Source organism: Heterodontus francisci, chromosome 7, assembly GCF_036365525.1.
Source record: "Heterodontus francisci isolate sHetFra1 chromosome 7, sHetFra1.hap1, whole genome shotgun sequence".
NCBI lineage: Eukaryota > Metazoa > Chordata > Chondrichthyes > Heterodontiformes > Heterodontidae > Heterodontus > Heterodontus francisci.
Genome location: NC_090377.1, coordinates 82,474,628 through 82,490,021, shown reverse-complemented (window position 1 = coordinate 82,490,021; position 15,394 = coordinate 82,474,628). Strand labels below are relative to the sequence as shown.

General features: G+C 44.9%; 1 protein-coding gene across 5 annotated transcripts in view; it reads right to left on the bottom strand.

The window, feature by feature from the left end:
* The window catches only part of itga4 (integrin alpha 4), a 325,335-nt gene that overhangs the window by 85,690 nt on the left and 224,251 nt on the right, over nucleotides 1-15,394 (bottom strand). For all 5 annotated transcript variants that reach the window (XM_068035544.1, XM_068035543.1, XM_068035545.1 and 2 more), the window contains exons 16-17: nucleotides 7,401-7,553; nucleotides 5,909-5,985 (exon numbers count right to left, since the gene is read on the bottom strand). In XM_068035544.1, coding sequence (XP_067891645.1) covers nucleotides 5,909-5,985; nucleotides 7,401-7,553 — 230 coding nt within the window. The remainder of the gene's footprint in view (nucleotides 1-5,908; nucleotides 5,986-7,400; nucleotides 7,554-15,394) is intronic.

The window sequence follows — 15,394 nt, the reverse complement described above, 5'->3', positions numbered from 1 at the left end:
TAGGTCAGTTGAGGCAGGTATGATTATTGCCTGAGCCACAAGCAAATTGGCGTAGGATAAATAAGATTCGAGAGACCAATGCGTGGCTCAAAGACTGGTGTGGTAGAAATGGGTTTCGATTCATGAAGCACTGGCACCAGTACTGGGGAAAGTAGGTGCTGTACCATTGGGACAGTCTTCACCTGAACCCTACTGGTGTGGTAGAAATGGGTTTCGATACATGAAGCACTGGCACCAGTACTGGGGAAAGTAGGTGCTGTACCATTGGGACAGTCTTCACCTGAACCCTGTTGGGACCAGTGTTGTGGCGAGTCATATAACTAGGGCGATAGAGAGGGCTTTAAACTAAATAGTGGGGGGAAGGGATCATGTGAGATGAGATGTGGTAGATCAAAGGGAAACAATGAGGTAATAGAGCAGTGTAGCGATTTGAGTGTGGCAGGAAGGGACAGAGCGTACAAACATAAGACTGCACCAGCAGATAAGACCAAAGATTGCAGAAATGGTAAAAAGACAGAGTTAAAGGCTCTGTATCTGAATGCGCACAGCATTCATAACAAAATAGATGAATTGTTAGCACAGATAGAAATATATATATATGACCTGATAGCCAATATAGAGACATGGTTGCAAGGTGACCAAGGCTGAAGAGTATTCAACTTTTTGAAAAGACAGGAAGCTGGGAAAAGTGGCTTCAACTATTTACAACTTATAGCAATGACTTGGATGAAAGGACCAAATGTATAGTAGCTAAATTTTCCGATGACATCAAGATGGGAAGGAAAGTAAGTTGTCAAGAGGCGGTAAAGAGTCTACAAAAGGATACAGATAGGCTAAATGAGTGTGCAAACATTTGGCAGTTGGAGTACAATGTGGGAAAATGTGAACTTGTCCACTTAGGCAAAAAGAATATAACAACTGTAAACTATTTAAATGGGGGAGAGATTGCAGAACATGGTGATACAGAGGGATTTGGGTGTTCTGGTACATGAATCACAAAAGGTTAGTATGAGGGTACAGCAAGTGATTCGGAAGGCAAATGGAATGTTGGCATTTATTTCAAGGAATATAAAAGTAGGGAAGTTTTACTGTAACTGTACAGTGCTTTGGTGAGACCACATCTGCAGTACTGCGTACAGTTTTAGTCTCCTAATTTTTAAAAGGATATAATTGCGTTAGAAGCAGTTCAGAGAAAGTTCACTTGACTAATTCCGAGGATGAAGGGCTTATCTTATGAAGACAGGTTGAACAGGTTGGGCCTATACCCATTGGAGTTTAGAAGAATGAGAGGTGATCTTATTGAAACATATAAGATCCTGAGGGGACTTGATAGAATGGATATCGGGAGATGTTTCCTCTTGCGGGGTGACTAGAACTAGGGGACACAGTTTAAGAATAAGAGGTCTCCCTTTTACAATGGAGATGAGGAGAATTTTTTTTCTCAAAGGGTCATTAGTCTGTGGAATTCTCTTCCCCAGAAAGCAGTGGATTGGGTCATTGAATTTATTCAAGGCTTAATTAAATAGATTTTTGATAGACAAGTGAGTCAAGGGTTATGTTCAGCAGACAGAAAAGTGGAGATGAGACCACAACCAGATCAGCTACAGAAACATAGAAACTTAGAAAATAGGAGCAGGAATAGGCCATTTGGCCCTTCAAGCCTGCTCCGCCATTCATTATGATCATGGCTGATCATCCAACTCAATAGCCTGTTCCGGCTTTCGTCCCATACCCTTTGATCCCTTTAGACCCAAGAGCTATATCTAACTCCTTTTTGAAAACATTCAATGTTTTGGCCTCAATTGCTTTCTGTGGTAGTGAATTCCACAGGCTCACCACTCTCTGGGTGAAGAAATTTCTCCTCATCTCAGTCCTGAAAGGTTTACCCCGTATCCTTAGACTATGACTCCTGGCTTTGGATTCCCCCACCATCGGGAACATCCTTCCTGCATCTACCCTGTCAGGTCCTGTTAGAATTTTATAGGTTTCTATGAGATCCCCCCTCACTCTTCTGATCTTATCCATGATCTTATCGAATGGTGGCGCAAGCTCGAAGGGCCGAATAGCCTATTCTTGTTCCTAAGTCCTATGTTCCTATGATGTTATGAGTGGGATTTTGCATAGGATAGCAGAGTTTGGATGATCTAAAGTTATTCAAGGTAGAAAATAGGATGTTATCCAGGAGAGCACTGGAATAGTCAAGTCTGAAGACAAAATAGGAATGGATGTGTAATATTACTTGTCCTTTGGTGTGCGATCTATTATTAAGAATCACAGGAATACAAGCAATATGCAAAATAAATGCAGGGTTTTATTACAACAGAGATGAAGAGAAATTGCTACACTCAAAGGGTTGTGAATCTTTGGAATTCTCACCCCACAGGGTTGTGGATGCTCCATCATTGAATACATTTAAGGCTGGGATAGATTTATGGTCTCGCAGGGAATCAAAGGATATGGAGAGCAGGCAGGAAAGTGGAATTGAAGCCCAAGATCAGCCATGATCGTATTGAATGGTGAGCAGGCTCGATGGGCCATATGGTCTACTTCTGCTCCTTGTTCTTGTGTTCTGCATTGCAAGGCCTGTGAGGAGGGAGACGAAATGTTTGCTCATTCCCCAACAAGAACCAAGACCCAGGAAGTTTAAGGGAGCGGTCTGTTGTTTTTCTTTTAGCAAGAATGGTGGGGACGTGGTAGGGAATATGGGATTAATGTAGGATTATTCTAAATGGGTGGTTGTTGGTCGGCACAGACTTGGTGGGCCGAAGGGCCTGTTTCAGTGCTGTATATGACTATGACTATGACTAAGAAGGACTGGAACATATATCTTCTTTGGCCTCCTTGTCTCGAGAGACAATGGGTAAGCGCCCAGAGGTGGTCAGTGGTTTGCGGAGCAGTGCCTGGAGTGGCTATAAAGGCCAATTCTAGAGTGACAGACTCTTCCACAGGCACTGCAGATAAAATTGGTTGTTGGGGCTGTTACACAGTTGGCTCTCTCCTTGCACTTCTGTCTTTTTTCCTGCCAACTGCTAAGTCTCTTTGACTCGCCCCTCTTTAGCCCTGCCTTTATGGCTGTCTGCCAGCTCTGGTGATCACTGGCAACTGGCTCCCACGAGGTCAATGTCACAGGACTTCATGTAACGTTTGCAGACGTCTTTAAAGCGGAGACATGGACGGCTGGTGGGTCTGATACCAGTGATGAGCTCGCTGTACAATGCGTCCTTGGGGATCCTACCATCTTCCATGTGGCTCACATATATACATAAATAGTAATTGCAGAAGCTAGATTTGAACACGTCTCACTATGTCAAGCTCCACGCACAACTAACTGCTCATAAGGGACTCAACATCATTTCCTTTGATGTAGAGCACAAGAACATACGAAATAGCAGCAAGGTTAGACCATATGACCCATTGAGCCTGCTCTGCCATTCAAAACGATCATGGCAGATCTTAGGATTCAACTCGACTTTCCCGCCCGCTCGCCATATCCCTTGATTCCCTGAGACTCCAAAAATCTATCTATCCCAGCCTTAAGTGTATTCAACGATGGAGCATCCACAACCCTCTGGGGTAGTGAATTCCAAAGATTCACAACCCTTTGAATGAAGTAATTTCTCCTCAATCAGTCCCACAACAGGATTAAGGTTTAAACAGGTTGAGACAGGGACAGAGGAACAGTTATGGAACTGGAAGTACATGGTCTTTGTGATTGAGAGGATATGGGATGGATTGATTAGCACACCAAGATTGCAAATAATCCTGAGACAATGGAAAGAGATGGGGATTGGATCAGCAACAAGACTTTGTGGCAAGAGCCAAAGACAATGGGCTGAATTTTACTGAACCCCCGACATTGGGGGTCGGCGGCGAGGGGAGTGGGACCTGAAAATGTCTTTGGGAGAGGGCCGCCACGCACCCCGACACCGGGAACACCTCGCCCAATATTGCCGGCGGCGAGGCTTCATGGCGGCCCCCTGGCGCTCGGTGACGGGAACCCCATTTAAATATTTAAATTAATTAAAATCAATGCATTAATTACTGTTACGCTCCCGCCGTCTGTCCCGAGGTGATCTTTGTGGCGCTGGCCAGCACTCCCACACCTTTGGATCCCCATCCGGGAACCGAGGCGGAACACTGGTTGGGAGTGGGGAGGAGGTAAGTTTCTCAGTACGGGGGGTTGGGGGGCAGGGTCCAAGTAATTTCATTGGTGTAGGGTTTTGTGGGAAGGGTTGTAGTGTAAAGTCTATGCACTTTGGCGGGGGGGTGGGGGGGGGAAGATCAGGTGGACAAGGTAAGTGATTTGGGGGAGGGAGGGCAAGCAATTAATTTAATTGTTATTGGGGGTGGGAGAGGGGCAGAATAAATTTATTTTTATTACATGTTTCTTTACATATTTAAATTTATTGGCGGGGGCGTGAAGCCCTTTAAAAATGGCGTCAGCGCCTCTGCACAGGCTGCTGATGCCATTGCCGGGGACGAACAGTCTGCCCCCTCCACGTCACTGCGGGGTGGGGGCGCTCCACGCTGGCTATTTAAATCAGCCCCTATGCTTAATATCGCGGTGGTCTGCACAGGCGGGTTGCTATTGTTTTTGCCTGGTGGGAGCATAAATTTCAGCCCAATGGCTTCAGTTTTCCTGATGTTTAACAGTAGAAATTGTGGTTCATTCAAGACTAAACATTGGGCAAGCAGTCTGACAACATAACAGCAGCGGAGGGGTCAAGAGGGATAGAGAGACAGAGCTGGGTGTTGTCAGCGTACATGTGGGTGCTGAGCAGGTATCTGCAGATGATGTAGTTGAAGGGCAGCATGTACAAGAGGAAGAGGAGGGGACCGAGCATAGATCCTTGGGGGAATTTGAGGTGACAATAGTCATTCTTGTCTGGCCAATGTCAGATAGATAACTGTGGAATGAAGTGAGGGCAATCCCACTGAGCTGGACAACTAAATACTGTTAGAGAAGGGTAGTATGGTCAACTGTGTCAAAGGGTGCTGAGAGTTTGAGGAGAGATAATGCACCACGGTCAGAGGATATATTTGACTTTTAGACCATTTCAGTGCTGTGGCAGAGATGGGAAACTGATTGAAGGGTTTCAAATGCGGAGTTGTGGGAAGGACATGCATGGATTTGGGAGGCGAGAACACATTCAAGAGCTTTGGAGTGGAAATGAAGTTCAAAGATGGGGATGTTAATTGCAAGGATCGAGGAGTCACGGGTGAGCTTTTTGTGGATGACTGTTTGCAAACAAGACAGATAGTGTCTCAGAAAAGGGAACCATACACAATGTCAGCCAGCAAGGTGACCAGGAAGGAAAGTCGGTGGTTAGCAGTTTAGTGGAAATAGAGTCTGGGAGCAGCAGAGGAATCTCATCGATAGGATATCATGAGAGAAGATGACAGAGAAACTGGAGATTGACCCAGGTTCAGGGCTGGGGTGAGTTTTGGCTTAATGGGCAAGGAGAAGGGGAGTGGAAGGAAGCAAGCAGCAGAGGTGGTTGAACTTGCCTTCAAGACTTGATTGAATATCTATCCACTTAATACATGACTAAAGCTGTTTCGTTTGTGAAAGGTATGAGGACATGATTAGAAAGCAACGTGGTAGGAACAAGATCCTTGAAGGCTCGTCTCCCTCAGCCATTTCTCAAGGCCAGTAGATAGCTTTGAAGATGTAAAACACAGTAGCTTGGTAACTAAGTACCAACAGGTGTCTAGCCACAGTACCACTTACAGAAAGACATTTCAAGTCACTGCTTGTAAGAAAATCTAGCTAAGCTAGAGCATCAAAGAAAATTACTGAGAACTTCTTTCCCTTGATGTGCTTTTTATATGCACCAGAATATGTATCTAAAAGAGGAAATTACTCCTAAAAAGAATTAATGCAGACTCTACAATGCAAGTTACCTACCCTGTTAGCACCAGTTTTCCAGAAACCTGGAGGTTAGCAGCACAATCTTCAAATGCACATAATCGTTCAAAGTATGTCTGTTCAAAGAAAAAGTAATATTCAGATGTAAGAGTTAATACCCAACAGGCAAATAGAACAATTCAACATAAAAACAAAGCTTATCACGGTAAAAGACATCTCAAAGCTGCAATTATGTAATTATATTTCTGAGATCATACAATAAAAACAGATGAAATTTATGGAAAAAATGCACATCCTTATTATCTTAACATAATGGGATATAGTTGTATCATGGTTATGATACTGACCTCACAAACTGGAGGGTGAGTGCATGTCAGCAGTGGCCGTAAAGTGGTTCCCAGAGTTGGAGGGGAACAAGAGGAGGAGAGTGAGCATGAGCCAGCAACAACTAACAGTAGTGCTGTGGAGGCAGGAGCAATACTGCTCTTACCGACACTGCGGGATTCTGAACCCTGAGCTGTGCGGGAAGCAGTCATTCAATGTGATTTTCCCTGGAGAGGCCAATCAATGGTGAAAGGGTGGACTTGCTGTCCAATTTAGGACAGCAGGCAGGCTCTTAAAGCTGGAGGGCCAAGCAGAGGCCTTCCAGCTTGAAAGCAGCAGCAAGCTGTGATGGCAGATAATTAAGGGAGATTGCACTCTCCCTTATGGAGGCGCCCTCTCTCCAACATTTTTAAATTTAAAATAAAAGATGGCTTTTGCAGCCAGACCACCACTGTGGGGAGGGGGATGGGGGGAAGCCCTCTACAGGGCAGCTTGCAGCTGCTTCTGCACCCAGGCAGGCATGGAGGGCCTTTAAGCCTGCCTGGAGTACTGGCCTCCCCAGCCTGTTGCCAGAAAGTTGCTTCCAAGCAGCTAACCTGGCCCCTGCCACCTGGGGGAACCTGGAGGCCGACTGGAAAATCTCAGTCGACCTCCTTTAATTGACCTTAAGTGGCCGTTAATGAGCCATGTCGGCTACCCACCACGTGCAGGCGGGTAGCCCTGCCGCCGCTCCCCTCGCCCCCCGACATCCCGCCTCCACAAAAATGGGTGAGGGGCAGGATGCAGCTGGGAACAGGCATGTTGGCCAGCAGCACTGTTTTTAGCACCTGCTGACCTCCATCCCCGGTGGAGCCTAAAAATCAGACCCCATATTTAGATATTAAACTTAAACTCATTAGCAGTTTTCAGCTGTTTCTTTAAGGACCACTGGTCTGGCTGCCATGGGCCTGACAGCACAATGCTTCAATCAGTTTTTGCCTATTTTGACATTAGGCCCAAATGGCATCACTCAGAAGTTGTGGTTGCCAAATTGGTATCTAGCACACTTTCGGAGGGAGGAGGTCAAGCACGGGATAACATAACCCGAGACTGGTCACTCTAATCCTGAAATATACCCAGATTTCAGTGTGGCACATACGAATTGCTACCCCTAAGACGTCAGCATTATCGGTGACTGGAATAAATATATGTAAAATTGTGCGTATACCTTGTTTTTGACTCCATTCACTTGGTTTCCGTTCTTTTGCAAAACAGGTTGGAGTGGAGGGAAAGCATCTGTGGATTCATTCTTTATAACATGCTTTCCTAGGTAATATGATGCTTCAAAGTAGACTGGTGTTATAATATCTCTGACTTCTCGCTTTTAAAAGAGAAAACTTGGTTCAGAATATATAGCATGACATAGAAACATAGAAAAATAGGAGCAGGAGTAGGCCATTCGGCCCTTCGAGCCTGCACCACCATTCAACACGATCATGGCTGATCATCCAAACTCAGTAACCTGTTCCTGCTTTCTCCCTGTATCCCTTGATCCCTTTAGCCCTAAGAACTATATCTAACTCTTTCTTGAATATATTTAATGATTTGGCCTCAACTGCTTTCCGTGGTAGAGAATTCCACAGGTTCACCACTCTCTTGGTAAAGAAATCCCTCATCTCAGTCCTAAATGGCTTACCCCTGATCATTAACTGTGACCACTGGTCCTGGACTCCCCCGACATCGGGAACATCCTTCCTGCATCTAGTCTGTCCAGTCCTGTTAGAATTTTGTAGGTTTCTATGAGATCCCCTCTCATTCTTCTAAACTCTAGCGAATACAAGCCTCTCTTCATACGTCAGTCCTGCCATCCCAGGAATCAGTCTGGTGTACCTTTGCTGCACTCTCTCCATAGCAAGAACATCCTTCCTCAGATAAGGAGACCAAAACTGCACACAATATTCCAGATGTGGTCTCACCAAAGCCTTGTATAACTGCATCAAGACATCCCTGCTCCTGTACTCGAATCCTCTTGCTATGAAGGCCAACATACCATTTGCCTTCTTAACTGTCTGCTGCAACTGCATGCTTACCTTCAGCGATTGGTGCACAAGGTTACCAAGGTCTCGCTGCACTTCCCCCTTTCCCAATCTCTCGCCGTTCAGATAATAATCTGCCTTTCTGTTTTTACCACCAAAGTGGATAACCTCACATTTATCCACATTATGCTGCATCTGCCATGTATTTGCCCACTCACTCAACCTGTCCAAATCACACTGGAGCTTCTCTGCATCATCCTTACAGCTCACACACCCACGCAGCTTTGTGTCATTTGCAAACTTGGATATATTACATTTAATTCCCTCATCTAAATCATTAATATATATTGTGAATAGTTGGGGTCCTAGCACTGATCCCTGTGGTACTCCACTAGTCACCGCCTGCCACTCAGAAAAAGACCTGTTTATTCCTACTCTTTGTTTCCTGTTTGCCAACCAGTTCTCTATCCATGTCAGTACATTACCCCCAATCCCATGTGCTTTAATTTTCCACACTAAACTCTTATGTGGGACCTTATTGAAAGCCTTCTGAAACTCCAAATACACCACCAAACATTTATAAAAAGTCTATAGTAGTGTTTTAAACATGTTAAGAGTCAGAGGGTGATAAAGACTTTATAGGGGCTCTTAAGATTTCCCCAGGGCAGATTCAGGTAGACGGCCAGAGCATTAGTCTTTACTTCTCTGGTCAGTGTTCAAACTTATGAGAGAGTTTGATAAGGTAAATGACAAAAACTATTTCTACAGTGTGCCAGCAACCAGAGGGCTTAAATTTATCACCAAAAGGGCGATTAAAAATGTTTTAAGTATTTTTGCATACAGGGGGTAGAACATGGAATGCCCTATTTGAAATAGTGGTGGAAGCAGAATCTACAATAGCGTCTAAAATTGGCCTAATAATCCACTTTCGGCCTGGAAGTAACATGAGAGAAGAGGGGAGATGGCTTGGCAATTACATCCTGGGGTAGATTTGGTACTTAATGCATGAAATGGATTCTCTGTGGTGCTGGGGTGGGGGATGGCGGGGGAAGTGCGGGTGGTGAGGGTGGTAGACAGTCAGAGGTACTTGGGGGAGTTTTAACCCCCAGGAACAGGGGAGGGGGTGGGGGGGAGGAGTCTAGGGGAAGGTAGGTGGTTAAGTGGATTTGAGATCGCGACCTCAACCCAGCTCCAATGCAGCCACCTCTGGGTGTAACGAAGGCACATTTGGATGCTGCAAACAACCTAGAATCCAAAGTCAGGACCGTAATTAGTACAGCTGGACTGGTACTTCTTGCTGCAATTAACATCTTTAGAAAACATTAATGAGCTCATTTTCAATTGGCACCTTTAAATTTATAGTTAACATCTCCAGCATGGGTTTCCTGGGGCTCAGGAAACTGGCCAGTATATCAGAGGGGAGAATGAGCAGCAGTTCAGGTGTGTATTTAAGCTTGTCATTGCCCCATCTGAATAAAGCCTCGCTTATTACAGCTGGTGTCTCAGTTGCCCCAGATAAAAGTTTTGCCAGAGAGCTCTTGCATTGATACAAACTTCTCTAAACTTTGGCAGCTTTGAAATTGACACTATCTGGATGGGAGGTGCACTGAATGTGCTTGACAGCAGATCAGAAGAGAAAGACCATCACCATCCATGGCAGCAACAATGTGCTGTGGTGGGATCAGCACGTGCACAGATGGAATGTGCACAGGAGGGAGGTTCGAAGAACAGGGGCTAGGGTTACAGGAGGCATTACCCATGTAACTGGGGTTACAGAGGCTCGGCTTCCTTGACCGCTCAGGAGATCAGTGCTTCCGGAGGCTAAAGGTGTCATAGCAGGCCGTGACAGACGTCTGCAGACTCCCACAGGAAGACCCACTCCCTGTTTTGATCTGGATGCCATGCATTAGCAGTGGCTAATGAAAATCACCACAGCCCTCAATATTTTGCCTCTGGTTCCTCTGGAGCACTACAATGAAAGCCACATGACCACCTGATGTGTTCATCGAGCAAGCATTTGGATTGTTGAAGATGTGCTTCAGGTACATAGATGGGTCTGGAGGTGCCCTTTGGTACTTCCCAGCCATTGTCTCCAGAATAATATTGGTGTTCTGCAACCTGAATAACATTGCGCAGCAGAGAGGACTGCAGGTGGACGAGCATGAAAGGAATCATCTTCAGGTGAGCAAAACATAGAAGAGGAGAAGGAGGAGGATGGAGCACCCATCTCCAGATCAACCTCTCACATTGCCGAGTATACCAGAGGTACCTAATAGGGTGAAGGTGACTCACAGGAAAACATAACAAGTGATACCCTTCAGCCCATTCCCACCACCGGTTCCAACGCATCCCACGCCCCCTACTCCCGTTGCAATAATCAGTCTTTGAACCTCATATCCACTCATAACACATTCGCCAAATGGGTCCCATCATATATTGACATTCATCATAAAACAAGTCATAGGATGAATAAAAGCAAAATACTGCGGATGCTGGAAATCTGAAATAAAAACAAGAAATGCTGGAACCACTCAGCAGGTCTGGCAGCATCTGTGGAAAGAGAAGCAGAGTTAACGTTTCGGGTCAGTGATCCTTCTTCGGAACTAGCAAATATTAGAAATGTCCAAGGTTATAAGCAAGTGAAGCGGGGGTGGCGCAAGAGATAACAAAGGAGAAGGTGTAGATTGGACAAGGCCACATAGCTGACCAAAAGGTCATGGAGCAAAGGCAAACAATATGTTAATGGTGTGTTGAAAGACAAAGCATTAGTACAGGTTGGGTGTTAACGAACTGAAGATTGAACAGCAGCAAGTACAAACATGAAAAAAAAAACAGTGGGTAAGCAAACTGAACAAACTACAATGAAATGAAATAAACAAAAGAAAAAAAATTGTAAAAAGTGTAAAAGAGAAAAAAGAAAAAATAACTAAAAATAAAAGTAAAATGGGGGGCCCGTCATGCTCTGAAATTATTGAACTCAATGTTCAGTCCGGCAGGCAGTAGTGTGCCTAGTCAGAAAATGAGATGCTGTTTCTCGAGCTTGCGTTGATGTTCAGTGGAACACTGCAGCAAGCCCAGGATAGAGATGCGAGCATGAGAGCAGGGGGGAGTGTTGAAATGGCAAGCAACCGGAAGCTCGGGGTCCTGCTTACGGACTGAGCTGAGGTGTTCCGCAAAGTGGTCACCCAGTCTGCGTTTGGTCTCCCCAATGTAGAGGAGATCACATTGTGAGCAGCGAATACAGTATACTACATTGAAAGAAGTACAAGTAAATCGCTGCTTTACCTGAAAGGAGTGTTTGGGGCCTGGGATAGTGAGGAGAGAGGAGGTAAATGGGCAGGTATTACACCTCCTGCGATTGCAGGGGAAGGTGCCATGGGACGGGGACGAGGTGGTGGGGGTAATGGAGGAGTGGACCAGGGTGTCATGGAGGGAACGATCCCTTCAGAATGCTGACAGGGGAAGGGAGGGGAAGATGCATTTGGTAGTGGCATCACGCTGGAGGTGGCGGAAATGGCGGAGGATGATCCTTTGGATATGGAGGCTGATGGGGTGGAAAGTGAGGACAAGGGGAACCCTGTCACGGTTCTGGGAGGGAGGGGAAGGGGTGAGGGTAGAGGTGCAGGAAATGGGCCAGACACGGTTGAGGCCCCTGTCAACAACAGTGGGGGGGAAATCCTCGGTTGAGGAAAAAGGAGGTCATATCAGAAGCACCGTCATGGAAGATGGCATCATCAGAGCAGATGTGTCGGAGACGGAGAAACTGGGAGAATGGAATGGAGTCCTTACAGGAGGTAGGGTTTGAAGACGTGTAGTCCAGGTAGCTGTGGGAGTCGGTGGGCTCACTGGCTCTTAAAATCTAGCCCGTTAACTCTGTTTCTCTCTCCACAGATGTTGCCAGACTCGCTCAGTATTTCCAGCACTTTCTCTTTTTATTTTGGAATTACTGCATCCGCAGTATTTTGCTTTTATCCAATTGTCTAAGTGACCCACTGCAGTGTGAGTATCTGTGCTGGTGCATGGCTGTATGTTCTGTGATGGTACACCCTCAGAAGGAATGAGGTCCTCTAAGGACTTGTCCTCATGGACGGCCTAAGATACAGTTTCTATGCATGAAGGCCCTGGAAGACAAAAAAGGATATTGTTTAGTCATGGCAGAGTCACAATCTTGACAATCACCATACTCAGTCTTCTCATAGTTCAGTCATTGATGAAATGAAGTCAACCTGTGTCTGTGTGTGTGTGTGGGTGCGGGTGTGGGATAATTGTAATTCTGTCACCAACTATCAACAAGTTCCCTGGCTTTCCATCTGACAGACAGTGACTCAGATTTCTCCACATCTCCAGGGAACCCACCTCTGTACCAGTGAGCTGGACTGTTTAAAGCAGCCCACCTCCAGTCCTCTGCTTCTCCCTTGCACTTTATGCTTTCTTCTCCTACATGGTGCAAAAAAACAGACCTGTAAGTAAGTGAAGGTCAGGTATTCACCCGATGGATGCAGTGTGTTCAGTAAGGGAGACTACAAGACAAATGGATCACATTGCAGTTCTGCTGAAAGTTCACAGACTTGAAATGTAAACTCTGTTTCTCTCTCCACAGATGCTGCGAGATCTGCTGAGTATTTCCAGCACTTTCTGTTTTTATTTCACATTGCATAAGCATTGGGGAGAATGACAAGGGTGGATGAATAAATGGGAAAGTGCTGAAGTGCATGAAAAGTGAAGGCTGTGCGTTCCTGGAATTTAAGTGGGTGTGGAGGAGTGATGCGATAGAGTGCACTTGGCAAGCCAGAGCGAAACGGGGCTGGCAGATTTAAAGCACAGATGTGGATGAATCAGCAAATGTACTCAATTTCCCTGACGTGGTTAGGTCACTAAAGTCAGTTCCTGCATTGCATCCACGAACGGAGCACAACACTCCTGCTGCTCACTTGAAACCACACCTTTCTGATAACAGCTGCAGGTTTCTTCCTCCCATTGCTGGGGGAAAGTACATCCCTCCTATCCTGACTGCGCCCAGCAGTAATTCCAGGATGCATCAATGGACCTACTGCTCCTTTGCTTTATGTGCAACATTCATCGTAAACATGTCGTGGTTCCTCCAATTTCCATTTGCACATTATCCCTTTAACTACAGCAGAGATAGCGTCATGCGCATCATGCCTGCTATGGAGTTTAGAGACGTAAGACCCAGAAGTCAACATTTTTGCTTCAATTCAGTTGCAATCACATGTTCCGACCTGCTGACTTGACTTCTAGGTTTCGTGCATGCGTGTGCTGCCTTCAGATTAGTATCAGGGCCACTAATTCTGAGAACTCACCTGCTTAAATCAGCTCTACTGTGATAGCTTCTGGGGGCATTTGAGAGACTAGAAATTGCTCTGCAAAACCAGAACTGCAGTGTCACAGGCTGTCACATTAATGGGAAAATCTGATTAAAAACATGACAAAAGAGATGTCTGCAGATGTTGACACAATTAACATTGAAATACTCAGAGGAACTGCTGACATAGATCTTTGAATGGAAAGATGACAGAATATACCGATTTTAATAAGATATAGATTTAGAGCCAGAAAATTTCAGTCGACAATTATATATCTTGGAAGGAGGGTAGGAGGTGGCTGTAGCTTGCAAATTGCAACCTCTGTAAAAAGCCAGTTTTCCTGTCGGTGAATACTTCCAGTGACATTGTTTCAAATGTACAGAGGTGGCTTTGATTGAGAATGGATTGTCATCTCCTGTGAGTTCGTCTACAGTTAAATAACAAGTTGGTATTTAGTATCTAGATAAGGAGTAGCCACTTGGGCAATGCATCAGAGGGTTACCATCACCTATGGAATTACACCAGCTCGTAAATCAAAAGAAAAAATTAGGAATAAGGTGAAAAAATGTCACCATTCACATCTGTTCGAGTATACCAGTTCCATTGTGGAATTGGAAAATCTAGAATAATTAATGTAGGCTGTGCTTATCTTTTCCTAGTCCAGCAAGCATAGATAGAAAAGCCAAATAGTAAATTCCAAGCTCCCAATGGAGAGCCATGTTCAAAGGGAAGATGGAAGCACAGAAACAAAATGAAAGCTGCACACCCAAAACATCATAACCTGACTTCTTTTTACACATTCTGACTGGCCTGCTGTACATTTCCAGAATTTGGTTCTTTTCTTTCAGGCTTCTAGAAGTTGCAGTTTTTAATTTGCTCTGCCAGAAAGTTTCTGATTCAGTTCCTGATCTGTGCCAAGTTATTTGGTGTCAGCTGAGACAGCGGTTGGGGCACTGCAGTCGGCCTCAACGCCCAGATTATGGAAAGAAAAATGAGCTGAGGTCTCTGCTCTTAACTGCTGTCCACTGAGCCTTGCTGGAATGTGGATATCAAGCAAGCACAGGATCAGGAATGGATGTGATGCCCTTCTCAGCTGAATAGCCACCCAACATTGAATTTCACATTGAAAGAATGATCATTTGGACAAGGTGCATGAAAGCAGCTGGAATATGTGGAACTGAATCCCACAAAGAGTGCTTTACATAGTTAAATCAAACAAAAGGAATTTAGCTGATTTCTTACCACCTACTGTGCAAGATATCCCAAGCTGTTTGTGTAAGCAATGTAAACAGTTTGAAGCTGTGACTATGACAATGCTGGACCTGATTAAATTATTCCCTGGTGCATGTAATAGACAGACAATGATTGTCCTTCCACATGCACACTGTTTCCATTCATACATACATGCTTGCTTGCTTTGACCTAAATTGAATGTCATTAAAACTGTATTAATTTTCCACAAGGTCTCTTAAACATTTGCAGTACATTAACTAAATATATCTAATTACCAATTGATTATTCTGTTCTCTGAATCGATATAACTTAAGTGTATTCTAGTGAGCACTACATTTGAGAGATAATCATTTATCTTCAACAGCTTCATCAGTATTACACTGCACTTTAGGTAGCAACACATAGATTCCTTCCATTTTAAATGAATGGCACTGATTTCTGGTTCATTTTCCTCAACTTTGAATGTGTGCATGGCAGACATTTAGGAGCCATGTGACAGATACCTGAAAAATTCTAGAGATTTCACAAAAACTTGCTTCTTGTAAAACTGCACATCACAACTCCATACAGTTGATTATCCAAGCGTCTTTCAATGCATTGGTACTACTTAATATTCCAGACTACTTTCC